Source organism: Jaculus jaculus, chromosome 15 (genome assembly GCF_020740685.1).
Source record: "Jaculus jaculus isolate mJacJac1 chromosome 15, mJacJac1.mat.Y.cur, whole genome shotgun sequence".
In the NCBI taxonomy this organism is placed as follows: Eukaryota; Metazoa; Chordata; class Mammalia; order Rodentia; family Dipodidae; genus Jaculus; species Jaculus jaculus.
Window position 1 is genome coordinate 34118417 of NC_059116.1, and position 20918 is coordinate 34139334.

Here is a 20918-nt window from a genome sequence, read left to right on the forward strand (position 1 = left end):
GGTGGAGGGAGTGCTAATCAAAATCTAAGAGTATATAAATAAATCATATGGAAACCTACTTTTTTGGACAATGGAACACACAGGAGTCATAGATTGTTACTAGAAAAGTTTGAGTGCTAGGGATGGGATACCTTCCAGTGAGTTGTTGGCCAGGGAGGTCCCTGATGCCCCTCAAATATTACAGGCCATTGCCGAGGGCCTTGGTTTCCCACCAGGAATAGATGGTAAGACCCTATTGCTGAAGACTCCACATACTTGGGCTGCAAGGTCACTGAGAAAACCTGCTGGAGCTGAGCTGATAACCTCCTCCATGTAGACCAGCTGACAGAAAGTTGGGAAAAGCCACACTGCATGCAGTTCAATGGGAGAGAGAAGTCACCAGTGAAGATACTCAACAGTGGACACTGTAAGCCTTATATTTGGCCAGCCAGGCCAAATGAGCCAATGGGTGCAATAGTGGCACATCTGTTATGGGGGAAACCAACGGCTCTCTAATTTGACTGGAGTTCTGCACCATGGGAGGGAATATATCCCTGATACTGAAAACCTACAACAAGGGCAGTCATGAGCCCTAGGGGTATAACATCTGCTGCTGTCTGGCTAAATGTATGTACTATGCTCACCAAACTGCCCAGAAAGCACTTCTCTTAATGTTCATACCCATATATTTCTTTTTTAAATTTTTAAATTTTTTTATTTTTATTAACATTTTCCATGATTATAAAAAAACATCCCATGGTAATTCCCTCCCTCCCCACCTCCTGACACTTTCTATTTCTTTCTTTCTTTTTTTTTTTTTTTCGAGGTAGGGTCTCACTCTGGCCCAGGCTGACCTGGAATTCACTCTGTATTCTCAGGATGGCCTCGAACTCACGATGATCCTCTTACCTCTGCCTCCCGAGTGCTGGGATTAAAGGCATGTGCCACCATGCCCACCTATCATACCCATATATTAATGCTACTCTCACTTTTGGTTAGAGAACCTTCTCTTTTCAGATGGCAGTGACCTTGGGATGATTCAGAAGGCACCATGGTGCTGAGAAGAAATGACAGGAGTGCTCAGCACTGAAATATCTCAATCACACCTTTCATGGCTCAGGGTCCATTGTGGAAGTGGTGGCAGAAAGAATGTAAGAGCCAAGGAAGGGTAGGACTCCTTACAATGTGCTCCTCCAGACACAAAACGGCCTGGATATCCATGACCCCACAGTGCCTGACACTACCTACATGAGACCATCATAATAGGAGGAAAACATCATGACATCAAAATAAAAGAGAGACTGATTGAGAGGGAGACGGGATATGATGGAGAATGGAGTTTCAAAGGGGAAAGTGGGGGAAGGGAGGGAATTACCATGGGATATTGTTTACAATTATGGAAGTTGTGTATATATATATATATATATACATATATACAAAAAAGAAGTAGAGTAATGAAAAATGAATTATACAAAATTTAAAAAAAGAAAAAGGGCTGGGGGCGTGGTCAGAGGTAGAGTGACAGCCTAGAACCCACAGTGAGGGCTGGGGGCGTGGTCAGAGGTAGAGTGACAGCCTAGAACCCACAGTGAGGGCTGGGGGCGTGGTCAGAGGTAGAGTCATCAACCCCTCAACTCCTTATACCTGGTTCCACACTGATCTCTGTGTTCTCTGGTACTCACTCAGCCACCATGTTTCCATCCTTCCTAGGGAACTCCTCTGCCCCTCCCACTAATATCTGTCCATACGTTGGCCACCTGGGAGTCACTGTCTTTTTCTGTTCATACTGCAGGGTGTGAGGGTGGATGTCATCCAGGTGTCCTTCAGTCCTCTTCCTCTCCCATATCAGAACCTTATCCAGCCCAGATTATTTCACCACACCTGCCACACTCCCTGAGTAATCCGGGGACCATCCCTGGCTGACTGTATGTGGCTTTTGGTCTTACAGTTTCCCAGGCCTGTGTGACAGGGCCACTGCTAATGGCTTAAACAATAGTTAATGTATTTCTAATAGTATTTTGTCCTGACCCTGGAAGCCAAAGTCTGAGGTGAAGCCTGGGAAGCTGTGTGCTCTCTAATGCCCCAGGCAGGGTGCTCCATGCTTCTCCCAGCACTGGGGTTCTGGGTGTTTTCTGGGCTTGTGGCCACATTACTCCATTCTCTGCCTTTGTTCCTGTCTCCGGGGTTTTTATTGTTTTGTTTTTCGAGGTACAGTCTCGCTCTAACCCACACTGTCCTGGAATTCACTGTGTAGTCTCAGGGTGGCCTTGAACTCATGGCAATCCTCCTACCTCTGCCTCCTGAGTGCTGGAATTAATAAGTCTGAAACTCTTTTTTACACTTGATCTTAGCCAAAAGGCTGAGAAGCGATTGTGAAACTCTTTTTTAATTTTACTTATTTGCAAGCAGAGACAGAGAGAGGAAAAAAGAGAGAGAAAGGGAGAATGGGCACACCGGGGATCTCCAGCCACTGCTCTAGGTGCATGTGCCACTTTGTACATTTGGTTTAACATGGGCACTGGGGAATCGAACTCTGGTTGTTAGGTCTTGCAGGCAAGTGTCTTAACCATTGGGCCATCTATCTATTCAGCCCTGTTTTTCTTTAATAATTTTTTTTGGTTATTTTTTATTTATTTGAGAGCGACAGAGAGAGAAAGAGGCAGATAGATAGAGGAAGAGAGAATGGGTGAGCCAGGGCCTCCAGCCACTGCAAACAAACTCCAGACGCCTGTGCCCCCTTGTGCATCTGGCTAATGTGGGTCCTGGGGAATCGAGCCTCGAACTGGGGTCCTTAGGCTTCACAGGCAAGTGCTTAACCGCTAAGCCATCTCTCCAGCCCAATAATTTATTTTTATATAATTATTTGAAAGAGAAAAAGGGAAAGAGAGAATGGGTGCGCCAGGGCCTCCAGCCACTGCAAACGAACTCCAGATGCGTGCACCACCTTGTGCATCTAGCTTATGTGGGTCCTGGGGAATGGAACCAAGGTCCTTTGACTTTGCAGGTAAACATCTCTAAAACCACTAAGTCATCTCTTCAGGCCCCTTTGTATTTTTTAAAATTTTACTTATTTGACAGAGAAAGAGGGAGAGAATGGGCATGTCAGGTCCTCCAGCGACTGCAAAGGAACTCCAGACGCATTCGCCCCCTTGTGCATCTGGCTAACTTGGGTCCTGGGGAATCAAACTTGGGTCCTTTGGCTTTGCAGGCAAATGCCTTAACTGCTAAGCCATCCCTCCAGCCTCCCTCTGTATTTTTTTTTTTTTATTTGAGAGCGACAGACACAGAGAGAAAGATAGATAGAGGGAGAGAGAGAGAATGGGCTCGCCAGGGCTTCCAGTCTCTGCAAATGAACTCCAGACGCGTGCGCCCCCTTGTGCATCTGGCTAACGTGGGACCTGGGGAACCGAGCCTCGAACCGGGGTCCTTAGGCTTCACAGGCAAGCGCTTAACCACTAAGCCATCTCTCCAGCCCTGTATTATTTTTTTTATGAGAGAAAGAGAATATTGGCATGCCAGCAGCTCCAGCCACTGCAATCAAACTCCAGCTGTGTGCACCACCTTGTGCACGTATGAGTTTGTACGCATGTGTGACCTTGTGTGTCTGGCTTGTGTGGGTTCTGGGGAGTCAAGCCTGGGTCCTTAGGTTTCACAGACAAGTGCTTTAACTGCTAAGCCATCTTTCCAGCCCTTGTTTTTTTTTTTAATTATTTATTTATTTATTTATTTGAGAGCGACAGACACAGAGAGAAAGACAGATAGAGGGAAAGAGAGAATGGGCGCGCCAGGGCTTCCAGCCTCTGCAAACGAACTCCAGATGCGTGCGCCCCCTCCAGCCCTTGTTTTTTGACACAGGATTTCACTATGTCACCCAGCCTGGTTTTTGAATTCACTATGAAATCAAGGATGACTGTGAACTCCTGAGCTCTAACCCAGTGTGACAATAACAGGTGTGTGCTACCTCCATGTCCAGCTGCTTTTTGAAATAGCATCTCATTCTGGGGCCAGCTCCGCCCTGGAACTTGTAATCCTCTTGGCTTGGCCTCCTGTGCCGGGATTACCACCATGACCACCTCAATTCTAAGGGCACCTGTCACAGGATCCAGGGTGATGTCCACATCTTTCCTCACACCTGGGTAGATCCTATTTTCAAAGGTCATATTTGGAGGCTCCTCAGGACTTGTTTATGGAGGGGGGGCATTAAACATGACCTGCCTTCAGCCCCTAGAGCTAGAGTGGCCCTAGATATGATCCTACCTTATAGAGGGGGGGACATTAGGTCAGGGGCCTTGCTGAACTGGCTGAAGCTTGTGTCCCACCTGCAATAGCTTCCTTCCAAAGGTGCTGAGTGGTGGATATTCTAGAGCCCTTCACTTCCCCCAGAAGCCTTCCAGGGTCCTCCAGCTTTCCTCAGGGCTCTGGTTCCTCACAGCCTTCCCCACAACCCTGTCCCTTGTCCCCACAGCTGCATGACACTGCCCCATGCATCATGTCTGGACCTTCCTTGCCACCTATGGTCCAGCCTAAGCTCACACCAGCTCTGCTGAGTTGCCTGGTGGCCCATGGGCTGTCCTCAGAGGGGGCTGACAGACAGTATTTGCAGACTGGGAGGTGTTCAGGCCAATCTTGGGGTCAGGGATCCATCTGTTTCCCCATCTGCATCCCACCCACTTGAATGGGTGGTTATGTGCCAGAGATAGTTGTCAGACCGCCCCCCCAAAGGACAACCTCCCTCTGCTCTGTGGTCTTATCCTGTGATAGGACTGTTATTATGGTGAGAGGACCACAATGTACGCACAACCTGATCCCTTTTCTGAAACAGCACAGCATGGTGGGAGAGGAAGTCTGGACCCAGAGGTGGGCTGAGAAGCCAGGCACAGGCACAGCCCGTATCCCTGAGGACCTCCCACTACCCCACATGGATGCAGAGGGCTCACATATAGTAAAAAGACTTTATTAAGAAGGTTTTGAAGTCAAAAAATAAAACTCTTAATACAATTTTTTAAACCCTTAAATCAGTTCAGCAAATATATAACAGTTATTTAGCTGTGAAAGATTAAAGGTCCATTACTTTATTTAAAATAAAATATATTTTACTTCTTAAAATTCACTCCATAAAGTACGTGTGTCCCCTATAAATTCCCTACATACACACACAGGAGGTATAAAGTAAAAATAATAATAAAAAAAAACTTTTACAAAACTTTTTTTAAAAAAAATGATAACAAAAACCACAGCAGGGAAGGGGAGTCAGAAAAAAAATAAAAATTAGGAATTTAATGTTGGGATGCCCTAGCACCCCCGCCCCCACCCCCTCAGGCCACCCCGTGGCTCACATACAAAATGATATATATTTACCCCAAAAAAGGGAGTTAAAAATGCCACCCTCTATTTTTCTAGAAGTGTCCACGTGGTCAGACAGACCCTCAAGAAGAAAACACTGTCAACGGAAGTCAGCGACAAACAAGGCGGCGCGGCCACAGAGAAGTTAAAAAATCATGTTTTTTTTTTTTTGTTTGTTTCTTTTTTAAGATCTCCCCAGAAGGGGGTACCTTAAATAAAAAGTGCAAGCAGAGAATTCCTCTCCGGGTTACTTTAACCTGTCTACTCAATACTGTCACTTGTCGAGAACGGAGACACCGCCACTGGGCAGCGAACTGGCTGCCTCCACGTCTGGCACTGGACACTGGAGTTAAAGTGGTTTGTGACACATGCGACCCCTCTGCTGCCCACTGCCCTGCAGCCCGGGGCCCATCCCACCCCTTTGTCCCCCACGTCCACCCCAGATACCCAGGGATGGCCCGGTGGGGAGACATGGCCACCCCATCGAGTGCACACTAGGAAAAGATATGAATGGCTTGCGTGGCTGGGGTGCGGCAGGCCGGACACTCGGGTTCACTCTTGCCACAAATGCGGACTGCGCAGTCCATGCAAAAGAGGTTGTGCCCGCAGGGCACCAGCGCGGCCATGGCCTCACCTTCAGCACACACCACGCACTCACGTGCCAGGGCAGTGGTGGGTGGGCCTGGGGCCGCAGTGGATGCAGAGCTGTTCCCTGCTGGGATGGCTGTGGAGGGCTTGCGGCTGCCTTCCGGCACCACGGTGTCCAGTGCAGAAGAGGCGGAAGGGCTGCCAGGCAGGGAGGGGGCGGTGGAGAAGGGCGGCAAAGTGCTCTGCGGGGGTCGCCAGGGCAGAGGGCCCACAGGATCTGGGGCACCTCGCCGTCCAAGGGACAGATCCAGCCCCAGGCCCCCAGGTTCAGGCAGGGTGGGGGAATGGCGAGGGGAGGTAGCAGCCCCGCTGCTGCACCGGGCACCTGTGGATGGTGGCGCAGGGGCTCCGTTGACAGCTGGACAGCCGCTGAAGGTCGGCAGTGGCCCTGTGCGCTCAAAGGGGGCCCAGATGGTGGCTGCGGTGGGCACGGTCAAGTCCAGCGCCAGGAAATCAAAGCCAAAGTCACAGTCCTCGGAAGCTGCCGCCCCAGAAGGGGCGCCAGGGCCATCCCCACCAAATGTGAAGCCTCCATTGCCTGAGCCACCGTAGGGGCTGGTGGGACCCGAGTCTGCCACAGGTGGCCCTCCACGGCTGCCCGTGTAGAAGGCCTCAGGGGTACTGGAGACGCCCATGGCACCATCCCCACGGAGGCCACTGGTGGCCGTGGGAGGACGCCGGCCTGGGTGTGGTGCTTTTGCCCAAAGACTGGCAGCTGCCCCTAGCAGATCCAGACACACGTCAGTGCCATTGGCGTGGAAGTCGCTATCAGGCCCCGCGTCAGTGAAGGCACCAGTTCTCAAGGTGATGTGGGCTTCAATCTCCTCCCGTGCACGGTCCACATTCTCCGGCATTCCTGTCACGGCGAATACCGGCTCCTTGTCGCGCCCAGGTGTCACGATGTACGTGTGTGTCCGTTGTTGGATACGTTTGATCGTGGCGCCTTTGGGTCCCACCACCAGCCCCACAACACGATAGGGCACACGCACCTGAATGGTGGTCTGGCCAGGGAGGTTGGGGGGACCCGGGGCAGTGCCTGACATGCCCCCAGCTTTGCTGCGCGTTGCCCGGATCAAGGAGAAATGCTCTGCAGCTGACAAGATCTCCCTCTTGGCCATCTCCACATCCTCTTTGCGGCCAGTCACGATGAAGACCGGCTCCTCCCCACGCACCGGAGTCTTGATGTAAGTGTTGGTCTTGGCACGCAGGGCCTTGATCTTGCAGCCTACAAGGGACATGAGAGATGTGGGTGACCCTACTCCCTACCCATGACGACAAACCATGGGACACCCAACTGGAAGTTCATCCCCAGGACCTGGTGGTCTTCCTGCCTCAGCTCTCTCTCAGGATGGGAAACACTGGCAAAATAGCAAGGAGAGGACATCTGGGCTGACGTGTGTCTGTGTATGTGTGCAGACAGTATGAAGTGAGGGCACTGCGACCAAAAAAAAACAAAAACCAGCAAGTTGTTGTTTTGATTTTTCGAGGTAGCGTCTTCCTCTAGTCCAGGCTGACTATGCAGTTTCAGGGTGGCCTCGAACTCACTGCAATTCTCCTACCTCAGTGTGGTTTGATTCAGGTGTCCCCCATAAACTCAGGTGCTCTTAATGCTAGGTTCCCGGCTGGCCAGGGGGTGATATCCGCCCTATGCTCATGTCATCATGGAGCTTCCCCCTCAAGCCTGTAAGCCAAAATAAACCTCTGTGCCCCACAAGCTGGTCTTGGTTGGGTGATTTCTAACCAGCAACATGAACCTGACTGCAACAGTAAAGTGGTAGTGAGAAGTGGGGTTGCTGCTAGACACCTGAATGCGTGGCTTTGGCCTTTTGGAGCTGATTTTCAAGAGGAATGTGGAAGGATTTGAAACCTTGGCCTAAGTGATGCCTTGCAATGCTGTAAGTACAGCTTGATGGACTACTCTGGTCAGAGTTGAAAGACCTGAATGCAGTAAGAACTATGGACTGTGAGGGTGAGAAAGAGCTTTGCTTGGACTGGGCTAGCAGTTTGTGTGAGAAGCTTGCTACTATGCCCGTGTCCTGAGAAGTTGTGCAGGGTTTCTGTGTGTAGAAATGAACCAGTGTGAGCAGAGGGATATGGCACAGAAAGAAAAATCTTTAGGTGAACTGCTGCCCATTCAGCTGCAATTGAGAGATTACAACCTTTGAGATTGGCCAGCTGACCTGCACTGGGGCAACAGGAAGAATGTAGACTCTTGAAGAGGACTAAATGCTCAAGGAGTGTCCTGTTCTTCAAAGTCTGCTTTATTTCCCCCTGAATTAACAAATTGGCATTCTACCTGGTATTGTGTAGTATAAGAAATGTGGGAGAGAGTATACAAAATGTGTGAATTTGCAACATGGCCTTGTGTTTGGGAAATGGCCATGGGCAGTAGATGCAGGTTGCTGGATGTCTGCATGGAAACCATGATCCATGAATTGCAGTGGAGACCCACTGGAGATACCAAAACCACGAGATGACTGCTAAGGAAAGCTGCCGCCCCCCATGAAGTTTTCCAGGACCATGAATAGCCTAGCTGAAAGAGTGGAATTGGAACTCCAGAGACTTGATGCTGGTTAGAATTATTGGACTTGGAGATTTGTCACTGGCTAGAGTTGTTGGACTTGGAGCTACAGGTTGTTTTAAATCTTATATTGTTTGAATATTTGTTTGCTATGCCCAATGCCATCTTTTGCAGTGTGAATGTTTATTCTGCGCCATTATGGGTTTTTTGAGGTTATATTTTGGTATTATGGCTCAGTTAAAAGACCTTGGATTATGGGGATGTATGAACATCATTGGAATTGATAAAAACTATGGGGACCTTTAAAGTTGGATGAATGTGTTGCATTTTACAACACATATGGCTATCAGTTTATGGGGGCCAGGGGTGGAATGTGGTGGTTTGAGTCAGGTGTCTCCCATAAACTTAGGTGTTCTGAATGCTAGATTCCTGGCTGATGGAGATATGGGAATTAACGCCTCCTGGAGGGAGTGTATGTGGGCTTATGGGTGCTGGGCACACTCTCCTGTTGCTATGGCCCACCTTATGCTTATGCCATCATTTTCCCTGCCAATATGTAGCTTCCCCCTCAAGACTGTAAGCCAAAATAAACCTCTTTTCCCCACAAGCTGCTCTTGGTTGGGTGATTTTTACCAGCAACATACACCTGACTACAACACTCAGCCACCTGAATATTAGGATTAAAGGCATACACCACCACACCCACCTGGCACATGTCTTTAATCCCAGTATTCAGGAGGCTGAGGCAGGAAGGTAGCTACTGAATTTGAGGTCAGTTTCAGCTAGAGTGAGACCTTGCCTTAAACAAATTTTATGGGGAGGAGCAGGAGAGATTGCTCAGTGGTTAAGGCACATGCCTGTAAAGCCAAAGGACCCAAGTTCAATTTCCCAGGAACCACATAAGCCAGATGCACAAGGTGGTGCATGTGTCTGGAGTTCTTAAAAATAAATAAACAAACAGGGAGCCCGGTGTGGTGGTGCATGCCTTTAATCCCAGCACTAGGGAGGCAAAGGTAGGAGGATTACCATGACTTCGAGGCCACCCTGAGACTACATAGTGAATTCCAGGTCAGCCTGGGCTAGAGTGAGACCCTACCTCAAAAAAATCAAAAAGAGGGCTGGAGAGATGGCTTAGCGGTTAAGCGCTTGCCTGTGAAGCTTAAGGACCCCGGTTCGAGGCTCGATTCCCCAGGACCCACGTTAGCCAGATGCACAAGGGGGCGCACGCGTCTGGAGTTCATTTGCAGTGGCTGGAAGCCCTGGCGTGCCCATTCTCAATCTCACTCTCTATCTGCCTCTTTCTCTCTGTCACTCTCAAATAAATAAATAAAAATGAACAAAAAAAATCAAAAAGAAAACAAAACAAAATGCAACACAAAACACAAGCCACAGAGACAGTCTAACAGGCAAAGAGGAGGGCTTAGGACCCACTGGTAGAAACTCCTGCAAGACCCTCCCCAGGCTACCAGACCCTAGCTACTCTGTGACAATGACTTGGAACACTCCAGAGGCCTAGGAGGATCCCTGATGTCCCCAGGAGTGTCTCTGCTGAAGAGACTTGGACAGATGAAAGCTCACCAGTGTTTAGGCAGTGCAGGGTGAAAAGACGGATGGCCTCTCTTTGTCCCAGACATCCGGTAAACTATTTAGTCTCTTTTGGGGACTGGGGAGACTCCCTGACTCCTTTAGAACCAGTGCTTGTCAAGGGCTCCACCATGTAAAGTGAGCACTGAGGTACTACAGTGAGGCTCACGGCTCCAGCGGTGGAAAAGACACATGTGACAAGATGCGGTGGTTTGGGGCAGAGGAGCCAAAGAGAATGTATGGACAGGAGAGACAGAGTGGGGTCACAATGTAGATCAGAGTGGGAGCACAAGGAGATCCTCAACCCATGGCAGCACTGAGCAAAAGGAGGCTAAATTGGGTCACATTTCTCCTATAGTGTGTGGCCTCTCTTGTCATGTCCCTAAGTTTGAGGTGTTCCTCCATTGAGGCAGGGGCGTGGTCAGTGATACACTGACAGCCTAGAACCCACAGTGATGACTGGGGGCGTGGTCAGCGGTGGAGTAACAGCCTAGAGCCCACAGTGAGGGCGGGGGGCGTGGTCAGTGGTAGAGTGACAGCCTAGAACCCACAGTGAGGGCTGGGGGCGTGGTCAGTGGTAGAGTGACAGCCTAGAACCCACAATAAGGGTTAGGGGCATGGTCTTTGGTAGAGTGACAGCCTGGAACCCACAGTGAGGGCTGGGGGTGTGGTCAGCAGTAGAGTGACAACCTAGAACCCACAGTGAGGGCTGGGGGCATTGTCAGTGGTACAGTGACAGTCTAGAGCCCACAGTGAGGGCTGGGGGTTTGGTCAGTGGTAGAGTGAGACAGCCTAGAACTCACAGTGAGGCTAGGGGCGTGTTCAGTGGCAGAGCTGTCTAGTAAGCAGGTCTAGGTTCCATGCCCAGCACACAGGATAAGCAAACCATCCAGCAAGAATGACAAGGACTTTTTCTTCCCAGGACACTTGGTATCAGGGCAGTCGGAAGTCCTTGTGACTATAAATGACTGTACTGTACATACTCTGAACACCCTTTAGTCTTATGACTGACAAGTGTGAGACTCAGAACATATAACTGTGTCAGGGAAAGTCTGGCCTTAGGGTCCAGCGCCTCTCATGTGGTGGGAAGGTAAAACCAGACACCTTTGCTATACCCCAGGAAATGGTGTGGCTGTAGCCCTGATTGACAAAAAAGTATGACAAGTTCAGGGCATCTCATGTTCTTGAGCACTGGTGTCTCTAGTAGCTAGGAGCCATAGATGGACAGGCCGTCTAAAGCTGACATTGTCCCTCATATTTGGGGTTCCCTTCCTGCAGTGTACACCCTACAGATATATGGTGAGATGTGCAGCCAGGACTTTAGCCAGTGTCTGCTCTGCATGCACTCAAAACATTCCCACAGGTGTGGCGGTGGCACACGCCTTTAATCACTGCCCAAGAAGAAGGATCCTGGTGAATTCCAGGCCAGCCTGAGACTACATAACAAATTCCAGGTCAGCCTGGGCTAGAGCAAGAGCTGAAAACACCAAAACAGACAAACAAAACACTCCCAAGAGAAGCACTATGTCCCTGCTGCACAGCGACTATTTGCACAGAGTCACAGGGCCACTGAGGGGTGTGGGATGAACACTCAGGGCCCACTGTTCCCCAGGGAGGCTACATGCACGGGAGGCTGGGGCTGAGACCTCCAAACCCCAGAGTTCATTCTCTGTGGTTCTGCCACCAAAGAAAGCTACACCGAGCTATGGTGCCGAGTCCTGTGGCAGCACATTTGTGTAAGATGCTGGACAGCCACATTCATAGAAAAGCAAAGGACACGCCTCCAGAGTGGAGGTCAACCAGGTGACATGGGAAAAGACCCTAACCCTTGGTTTGCATGTCTATCCACACAAGCTTTGACATGCACCAGCCCCTGTAAAAATTCGCCTTGAGGTGTTTGTTGTAGGAGACCAAGGACAGGGTGGGAAGCCAACAAGGGTGGTGGTGGAGGGAGTTATCTACACCCAGGGACAGCTGGGCTCAGGGAAGGACCTGTCCCTTTCCCTTATGTGTGCCATTACTCACGGTGGGTTCTGGGACCCAGCACCCTTGACCCCATGCATGAGTGAATGAATGACCAAATGATGGCAGCCTGCTAGCCAGAGCCACACCCACCCACAACAATGAAATGGTGACTGTGAGCTAAGAACACCCCTTTGGTCCCCTGCCTGCTGGAGGGTGACAGGTGACCTTGGAATTTAAATTTTCCACATCATTCTCTGATTAAAAAAAAAAAAGTCCAGAGATACAAGCCCTCCCCCGACCCCCAGTCACAGTGCCTGGCTGACCACCAGCTCTCAAGAGGGAGCTGCAGGTGGCGTATAGGCGGGAGAAAGTTGGGGCCGGTGACACTGGTGGCCTGGGTTCTAACCAGGGTGCTAACGGGGGTGGGGAGCAGGGGTGTGTACTGAGTCAGGCGCTGGGCCAGGAGCTGTCCACCACCCTATTGCCCGCCCCACAACTCCCCAGCCAATGAGCACCGGCCAGCCTGATGTCACCCTGGCCTTCTAACAAAGAGAACAATGGGCTGGGCAACAGGGACAGTCCATAATGCCCCTTGAGGGGACTCTGGTACATCCCAGGGCCTGCCTGGAGTCAATATGCCAAGGAGAGCCCTCAGGATGGGGGCACACACCCCAGAATCAGCCTTTAAGCAAAATCCCAGACTCCTAGGCTCCAGGCCATGTGTTGGGCTGGGTCCTCTGTCGCTCAGGCGCATCCCCAGGCTGGGGAGCTTGTGTGCACACCCTCTGAGCTGCCAGACTGACTTCCCTCCTGACCCTGGGGACACGCTCCTTGGGCCATCCCCAAATCTGAGCTGATCCATGCCTATCTCCCAGCCCAGGTGGCAGCTTCCCCGGGTTCCCTTTTGGGAATGTCCCCTGCAGGGGCGCACAGACAGTGGGTGTCCCCCACAGGGTTCAAACAAAGGCAGGGAGCGCGAGGGGAGGAGCGTGGGCTGCACCCAACTTTCTCGCGCGCCCGGCAGCGGGACAAAGGCGGCCACGGAAGCCACGCGGGGCGTGTCCAGGGAGCCTGGCGTCCACCCATCCGCGTGCACAGGGTTGGGATCAATAGGAGGGCCTCCCCTCGACACGCGGGGACGAAGGGCAGCGCAGCCCCACGCCCCACCCCCGACGGCGGCACGGCTACTCACCCTGGCGACCCACGATCTCCGCGACATGCTCGGAGCTGGGCACTGGGACGCACTCGGTCATGTTCACGCTCTTCTTGCGGCTACCGATCACGTTCATCTGCTCAGCCAGGAGCGTGGGGGGACCCAGGGCGGCGGGGTGTGGCGCGAAGGTGGCGAACACGTCGGGGGGAGACGGTCTGGGTGGCGGCGGCGGCGGCGGGCTCACGTCGGAGTCCAGCAGAGGCAGAGCACCTGGAGACACCGAGGTGGCCACGGTCACGGAGGGTGCCATGGTCAGGGACGAGCCGGTCAGGGGCGCACCGGCCACGGTCACGGTCGTGCCGGCCACAAGGGATGCCACGGCCACGGGAGGTTCCACAGACGGTGCCACGATGAGGGACGCCCCGGGCTCGGGCCCGTCGAGGGGCGCGGGCTCGGACTCCTGCGGCCCGTCGGCGTCGCCGGTCGTCCGGTCCTCGGCGGGCCGCGCGCCCCCCAGCCCGAGAGCCGACAGCTGGTCCAGCGCCAGGCGCAGCGCGGTGGCCGCGTCGTCGGCTTCGGGTGGCGACCGGGGCGCGGCCTCCTCGGCCTCCGAAGCAGGTTCGGTCACCGCTGCCGGCCCGTCGTCCTCGCCGCCGCCGTCGTGGTGACCGGTGGAGCCGGGCATGGCCGGTGCCAAGGCTCTCGGTGGCCGGCCACCCTCGCCGCCGCCGCCGCCGCCCGCGCCGCGCTCCGGGTCTGCGAGCTCGGCATCCAGCGGCGAGGCGGGGCGGGGCGGCGGCGCGGAGCTGCTCGGACCGGACCGAACCGGACCGAACCGAACCGGATCGAGCCCGGGAGGGAGGGAAGGCGGCCGGCTTGCTGGCTGCTCGCGCGGGTCGCCCAGTGGCTCCTGGCGGCCAAGAAGCTCCGGCCCTGGACACGCCCAGCCCGGCCCAGGACACGCCCCGTGACGTCACCGCGCCCAACAATGGGCGCCGCCAGTGCGCACGCGCAGAGGAGAGAGCCGCATCACGTGGCATCCCGCCCCGCCTCCCCGGCACTGTTCCCACGTGTGGGCGGAGCATGAGCGCTGGCTGCCTCGCCTTGTTGCCGAGGGTCTGCCTTCCGTGAGAGTCCGGCGGCCAGGTTCTGTGTGGCCGAGCCACCCTCGTGGTCACGTCATTTCCCCTCCCCCACCGCCTCTGCACACCGTGTACGTCCCCGCTGGGCGCCAAAGCTTGGGGTTCCTCTTCCAGCGTCCTAGCGGTGGTGCTGAGCATCCCCCGCCCTTCTGGAGCTGGGAGTCCCCCTGGTGATCCCGCCTGGATTGTCCCATCTTATCCCCCTTGGGCCAAGTACCTCCCCACTCCTACCCAAGCACCACCTCTTGGGGGTTGGACTTGGGCCAAGGAGGTTGTGTACCCCCACACCCTTCACCTAGGTGGCTAGAGCCTGCAGATCTCCAGACCCACTGCCCTCTCAAGTACTTGGCCCTAGCCTGGAGACTGTGAGCATTCTGGCATGTCCACCTCCGAGGCCACCATGCCCCAGCGGCTCTTCGGCTGTATGCACATCCTCTGCCGCTAAGTTGAGATTTCTCAGCCAAATGCCAGGAGTATCTGAGCGCCGAAAGGAGGCTGACTTGTTCCTGTGTCCTCTACCGCCCTCACCCATGTGGGGTCCCTACAGCTCCATCTGGTCCCTCAGCCGCAGCCGGCCACCTGCACCCCGGTGCTGGTCAAGCTTTGACAAGTCCTCCCGTCTCCTTATGTTGGGTCCTCAACCTGGAAGCCCACCCCCACCCTGAAACTTTAATGTCCTTCCTAGACAGGTGTGTTTAGCCTGAGTACTGGGAAGGCTGAAGTAGGGAGATCACCATGAGTTCGAGGCTAGCCTGGAGCTAGAGTGAGACCCTGTCTTGAAAGGACAAAACATAAACATAGATGTCCCCTGGCTGCACCCACAGCAGTTCTTCTGCGGGCCTTACCCTTCTCTGTGCACCCTATGCCGCAGGCCTTGGCTTCATGTTCCACAGTAATTTGCATCAACCTCAGTTGGTATTTGCAGCCTGAGGCCTCCCAGACCTTTGCCCAATAGGCTCATCAGGTAGGGGCATAGCGGCCAGGAAAACAAGGGGACTTGGGAACAAGTGATTGGAAAGGGGAAACATACAAGTGGCGGTGAGGAGAAAGACCATCAAAGAGGCAGATAAAGTCCTTTCTAAAGAGGAGGGTGGAGATGGCTCAGTGGTTAAAGGTGCTTGCTGGCAAAGTCCCCCCAGGTTCAATTCCCCCATACACATGTAAAGCCAGATGCATGCATCTAGAGTTCATTTGCAGGGGCAAAAGACTGGCATGCCCGTACACAAACACACACTCTGCTCACAAATAATTTTTAATTAAATTATTATATTTATTGAAGGAAATACAGAGCCAAGGAAAGGCACCCACATGTCAGGCCTAGAAAAAACATGGAAAGAAAAAAGACAGTGCAAGGAGCTCCTAACATGTGGGGAGCTGGAGGGGATAAAGAACCCATGTGGAGCTGGGCATGGTGGCACACGACTTTAATCCCAGCACTTTGGGAGGCAGAGGTAGGAGGAGCACCGTGAGTTTGAGGCCACCCTGAGACTACATCGTGAATTCCAGGTCAGTCTGGCCTAGAGTAAAACCCTACCTTCTAAGACCAAAAGAAAAATAAAAACATGTGGAGAGGAAGGGCTAGGGGGCCCTCCACTCAACCCAGCTGGGCCTGGGCCAAGCCAACCAACCCATACCCAGCCAGGGAAAAACTCACCCACAGCTTGAAGTTCCCAAGTTGTCAGAGACAAAATTATTTTTTTTTAAAAAAGGAGGGGGGCTGAAGAGATGGCTTAGCAGTTAAAGCACTTGCTGGTGAAGCCTACAGACCCAGGTTCTATTCCTCAGTACTCATATAAGCCAGATGCACAAGGTGACACATGTGTCTGGAGTTCCTTTGCAGTGGCCACATGCCTATTCTTGGTCTCTCTGCCTCATTCTCTCTCAAACAAATAAAAAAAATGTAGCTGGGCATGGTGACACATGCCTTTAATCCCAGTTCTCAGAAGGCAGAGGATTGCTGTGAGTTGAGGCCAGCTTGAGGCTACATAGTGAATTCAAGGTCAGCCTGGAGTAGAGTGAGACCCTACCTTGCAAAACCAAAAAAAGAAAAAGAAATGAGGGGGGGGGAGGGAATGGGAAGGGGAGCTGGGTGTGGTGGCACATGCCTTTAATCCTAGCATTGGGGAAGCAGAGGTAGAAGGACTGCAGTGAGTACAAGGCTACCCTGAAAATACATAGTGAATTCCAGGTCATTCTGGCTAGTGGGAAATCCTACCTTGAAAAAGAAAAGAAAAGAGAAGAAAAGAGTAGGAAGTTGGTGAGACTACTCAGTGGATAAAAGTGCTTGCCATGAAAGCATGAGTTTGATCCCCAGGACCCATGTAAAAGCCAGGAATTGTGGCACACACCTGTAATCCCAGTGCTGGGGAGGTGGAGACAGGAGGATCCCTGGGGTTCACTGACCAGCTAATCTAGCCAAATCAGCTCCAAGCATCTTGAGAGACCCTGCCTCAAAAAATAAGGTAGAAGCCATGTGTGGTGGCTCACACCTTTAATCCTAGCATTTGGGAGATAGAGGCAGGAGGGTTGCTGTGAGTTCAAGTCCAGCCTGAGACTATATAGTAAATTCCAAGTCAACCTGGGCTAGAGTGAGACCCTACCTCAAAAAAAGGAGAGGGGGACCTGTTTCATTAGATAAAAGTGATTGCCTGTCTTTCTCTCTGTCTGTCGCTCTCAAATAAATAAATAAAATAAAATAAAATTAAAAAAAAAAAAGGGCTGGAGAGATGGCGTAGCGGTTAAGTGCTTGCCTGTGAAGCCTAAGGACCCTGGTTCGAGGCTCGGTTCCCCAGGTCCCACGTTAGCCAGATGCACAAGGGGGCGCACGCGTCTGGAGTTCATTTGCAGAGTCTGGAGGCCCTGGCGCGCCCATTGTCTCTCTCTCCCTCTATCTGTCTTTCTCTCTCTGTCTGTCGCTCTCAAATAAATAAATAAAATTAAATTTAATTAAAAAAAAAAGTGATTGCTGCACAAGCCTGTAGATCAGAGTTCAGAATCCTAGAACCCACATAAACTGAGACATCAAGTAGCACAGGCCACTGTTATCCCACCACACCTATGAAAATGTGAGGTGGACTCAGGAGAACCCTGAAGCTTGCAGGCCAGCTAGTCTGGCATTTGCAGTGGCAAACAAGAGAGACTCTATCTCAAAATGGAAGGTGAAGAACGACACCCTGAGATTATCTTCTGAGCACCACACGTGCTCCTGGGGTCACACACTATTTCCAATGCTGTAGCTTGTTCTGAGGACACACAGACAGAACAAAGGGTCCCAGGGACACTTCCATGTCACTTTCCAAAGGATTAAGCAGCATCCTGTGTTGTGTGCTGTTGCATTCGGGTTCACGTTGCTGGTAGAAATCACCCAACCAAGAGAAGCTTGTGGGAAAAACAGGTTTATTTTGGTTTACAGGCTCGAGGGGTAGCTCCACAATGGCAGGGGAAAACGATGGCATGAGCAGAGGGTGGACCTCACCCCCTGACCCACATAAGAAGGACAACAGGAACAGGAGAGTGAGCTAAACACTGGCAAGGGGAAACTGGCTATAACACCCATAAACCCACCCCCCCAAAAAAAAATACACTGACTCCAGGAGGTTTTAATTTCCAATTGCCATCACCTAGGAACCTAGCACCCAGAGCACTGAAGTTTGTGGGGACACCTGAATCAAACCACCACATTCCGCCCCATAAACCGATATCTATATATGATATAAAATGCAATGTATTGGGCTGGAGAGATGGCTTAGCAGTTAAGCGCTTGCCTGTGAAGCCTAAGGACCCCGGTTCGAGGCTCAGTTCCCCAGGTCCCACGTTAGCCAGATGCACAAGGGGGCGCACGCGTCTGGAGTTCGTTTGCAGAGGCTGGAAGCCCTGGCGCACCCATTCTCTCTCTCTCCCTCTATCTGTCTTTCTCTCTGTGTCTGTCTCTCTCAAATAAATAAATAATAAAAAATAAAAAAAATGCAATGTATTCAGTCCAACTTTAAAAGTCCCTGTAGTTTTTATCAATCCTAATCTAATGATGTTCAAACATTCCATACTCCAACTTTTTTTTTTTTTTTTTGATATTTCGAGGTAGGGTCTCACTCTGGTCCAGGCTGACCTGGAATTCCCTATGTAGTCTCAGGGTGGCCTCGAACTCATGGCATTCCTCCTACCTCTGCCTCCTGAGTGTTGGGATTAAAGGTGTGTGCCACCACACCCGGCGGTCCAAGATCTTTTTTTTTTTTTTTTTTTTGAGAGCGACAGACACAGAGAGGAAGACAGAGAGAGAGAGAGAGAGAGAGAGAATGGGCGCGCCAGGGCTTCCAGCCTCTGCAAACGAACTCCAGACGCGTGCGCCCCCTTGTGCATCTGGCTAACGTGGGACCTGGGGAACCGAGCCTCGAACCAGGGTCCTGAGGCTTCACAGGCAAGCGCTTAACCGCTAGGCCATCTCCCCAGCCCCCAAGATCTTTTAACTGAGCCATAATACCAAAAAAATCCCCCCAAAAAACCCAAAAACCAAAAAACCATAATGGCACAGAATAAATATTCACACTGCAAAAGATGATATTGGGCACAGAAAGAAATATTCAACCAATACAAGATTTAAAGCAACCAGAGCAAACATCAAACTCTGTAGCTCCAAGTCCATCAACTCTAGCCAATGACAAATCTCCAAGTTGGATAATTCTAACCAGCAACAATCTCCAACAAGTTCCAATTCTGCTCCTCCAGCTAGGCTACTCACTGTCCTGGGAAACTTCATCGGGACTGGCAGCTTTCCTTAGCAGCCATCTCATGGTCCTGGCGTTTTCACTGGGTCTCCACTGCAATCCATGGTTTATTCTCACAGCTCCATTGGGTCTCCCTGCAGTCATCCAGCAAACCTGCTTCACACTGCCCATTGCCATTTCCCAAATACAAGACTGTGTTGCAAACTCAATGACCCTCTCTTTATTGCATTTCTTATACTCCACAATACCAGGGAGAGTACCAATTTGTTAATCCAGGGGGAAATAAAGCAGACTTTGAAGAACAGGACACTCCTTGAGCACTCAAGCCAGTTCAAAAGATTTCTACATTCTTCCTGTTGCCCCAGTGCAGGTCAGCTGGCCCAATCTATCTAAAAGATTTTAATCTTTCAATTGCAGCTGAATGGGCAGCAGTTCACCCAAAGATTTTTCTTTCTGTGCCATATCACTCTGCTCATGCCAGTTCATTTCTATGCAAACCAACTCGGCACAACTTCTTAGGACACAGGCATAACAGCAAGCTTTTCATACAAACTGCTAGCCCAGTCCAAGCAAAGCCCTTTTTCACCCTCATAACCCAAACCTCACAGTCCATAGCTCTTACTGCATTCATGTCTTTCAACTCTGACCAGCATAGTCCATCAAGCTATCAAGCTGTACTTACAGCACTGCAAGGCATCACTTAGGCCAAGGTCTCAAATCCTTCCACATTCTTCTTGAAAATCAGCTCCAAAAGGCCAAAGCCACACAGTCAGGTGTCTAGCAGCAACCCCACTCCTCGGTACCACTTTACTGTTGCAGTCAGGTTCGCATTGCTGGTAGAAATCACCCAACCAAGAGCAGCTTGTGGGGAAAAAAAAAGGTTTATTTTGGCTTACAGGCTGGAGGGGAAGTTCCATGATGGCAGGGGAAAACGATGGCATGAGCAGAGGGTGGACATTACCCCCTGGTCAACATAAGGTGGACAATAGCAACAGGAGTATGCCAAACACTGGCAAGGGGAATCTGGCTATAACACCCATAAGCCCATCCCCACCAATACCCTCCCTCCAGGAGGTCTTAATTCCCAAATCTCCATCAGCTGGGAACCTAGCATTCAGAACACCTAAGTTTATGGGGGACACCTGAATCAAACCACCACACATGCCTAGGGAGAATGATGGCCAGGACATCTGTGTTTCTTCCCAGAAGTGAGTGAGGACAGGGCCTGAGGATGACCAGGGAGTAGGCAGAGGGCTCTAGAAAGAGTGGCTGTGGGGGTCATACAGTTTTAAGTCAAGTGGACTAGAGGTAGAGAGGAGACATGTCTCCAGGTCTGAGTACTGGTCCTGTGATGTGTGTGCGCTGTCCATGTATGTGTTCATGACTGTGTGTGGAAGCTAGAGATTTGTTAATGTATCTTCGTCACTTTCCACCTTATTTTTAAAATTTTTATTTATTTAAATATTTTTTAAAATTTTATTTATTTATTTGAGAGCGACAGACACAGAGAGAAAGACAGGTAGAGGGAGAGAGAGAGAATGGGCGTGGCAGGGCTTCCAGCCTCTGCAAACGAACTCCAGACGCGTGCGCCCCCTTGTGCATCTGGCTAACGTAGGACCTGGGGAACCGAGCCTCGAACCGGGGTCCTTAGGCTTCACAGGCAAGCGCTTAACCGCTACGCCATCTCTCCAGTCCAAATTTTTATTTATGTATTTGCCAGCTATACATCTGACAGAGGATTAATATCTAGGATATACAAAGAACTCAAAAATTAATTAATAAGAAATCAAACAACCCAATTAAAAAAAAAGGGCTATGGAACTAAATAGAGAATTTTCAAAAGAAGAAATACAGATGGAATA

At 51.4% G+C, this 20918-nt stretch overlaps 1 protein-coding gene across 1 annotated transcript; it reads right to left on the reverse strand.

Moving 5' to 3' along the window:
• Nucleotides 1–5441: 5441 nt before the first annotated feature.
• Mex3d (mex-3 RNA binding family member D) lies at nt 5442–14473 on the reverse strand. Its single transcript, XM_045134716.1, has 3 exons — nt 14404–14473; nt 13233–14126; nt 5442–7195 (listed from the first exon to the last, which is right to left on the reverse strand). The coding sequence occupies exons 1-3, from the start codon at nt 14471–14473 to the stop codon at nt 5817–5819; spliced, it is 2343 nt and encodes a 780-aa protein (XP_044990651.1). The 3' UTR covers nt 5442–5816.
• Between the last annotated feature and the right edge of the window lie 6445 nt (nt 14474–20918).

Bases quoted from the DNA above. Each gene is read 5' to 3' on its own strand.
- Mex3d (XM_045134716.1), bottom strand. From the start codon at position 14,473: ATGCTCAGCACCACCGCTAGGACGCTGGAAGAGGAACCCCAAGCTTTG. The intron at 14,127-14,403 runs GTGTGCAGAGGC...GGGCGTGTCCAG, and splicing joins GCCCAGCGGGGACGTACACG to GGCCGGAGCTTCTTGGCCGC. The intron at 7,196-13,232 runs GTGAGTAGCCGT...TGTCCCTTGTAG, and splicing joins GGAGATCGTGGGTCGCCAGG to GCTGCAAGATCAAGGCCCTG.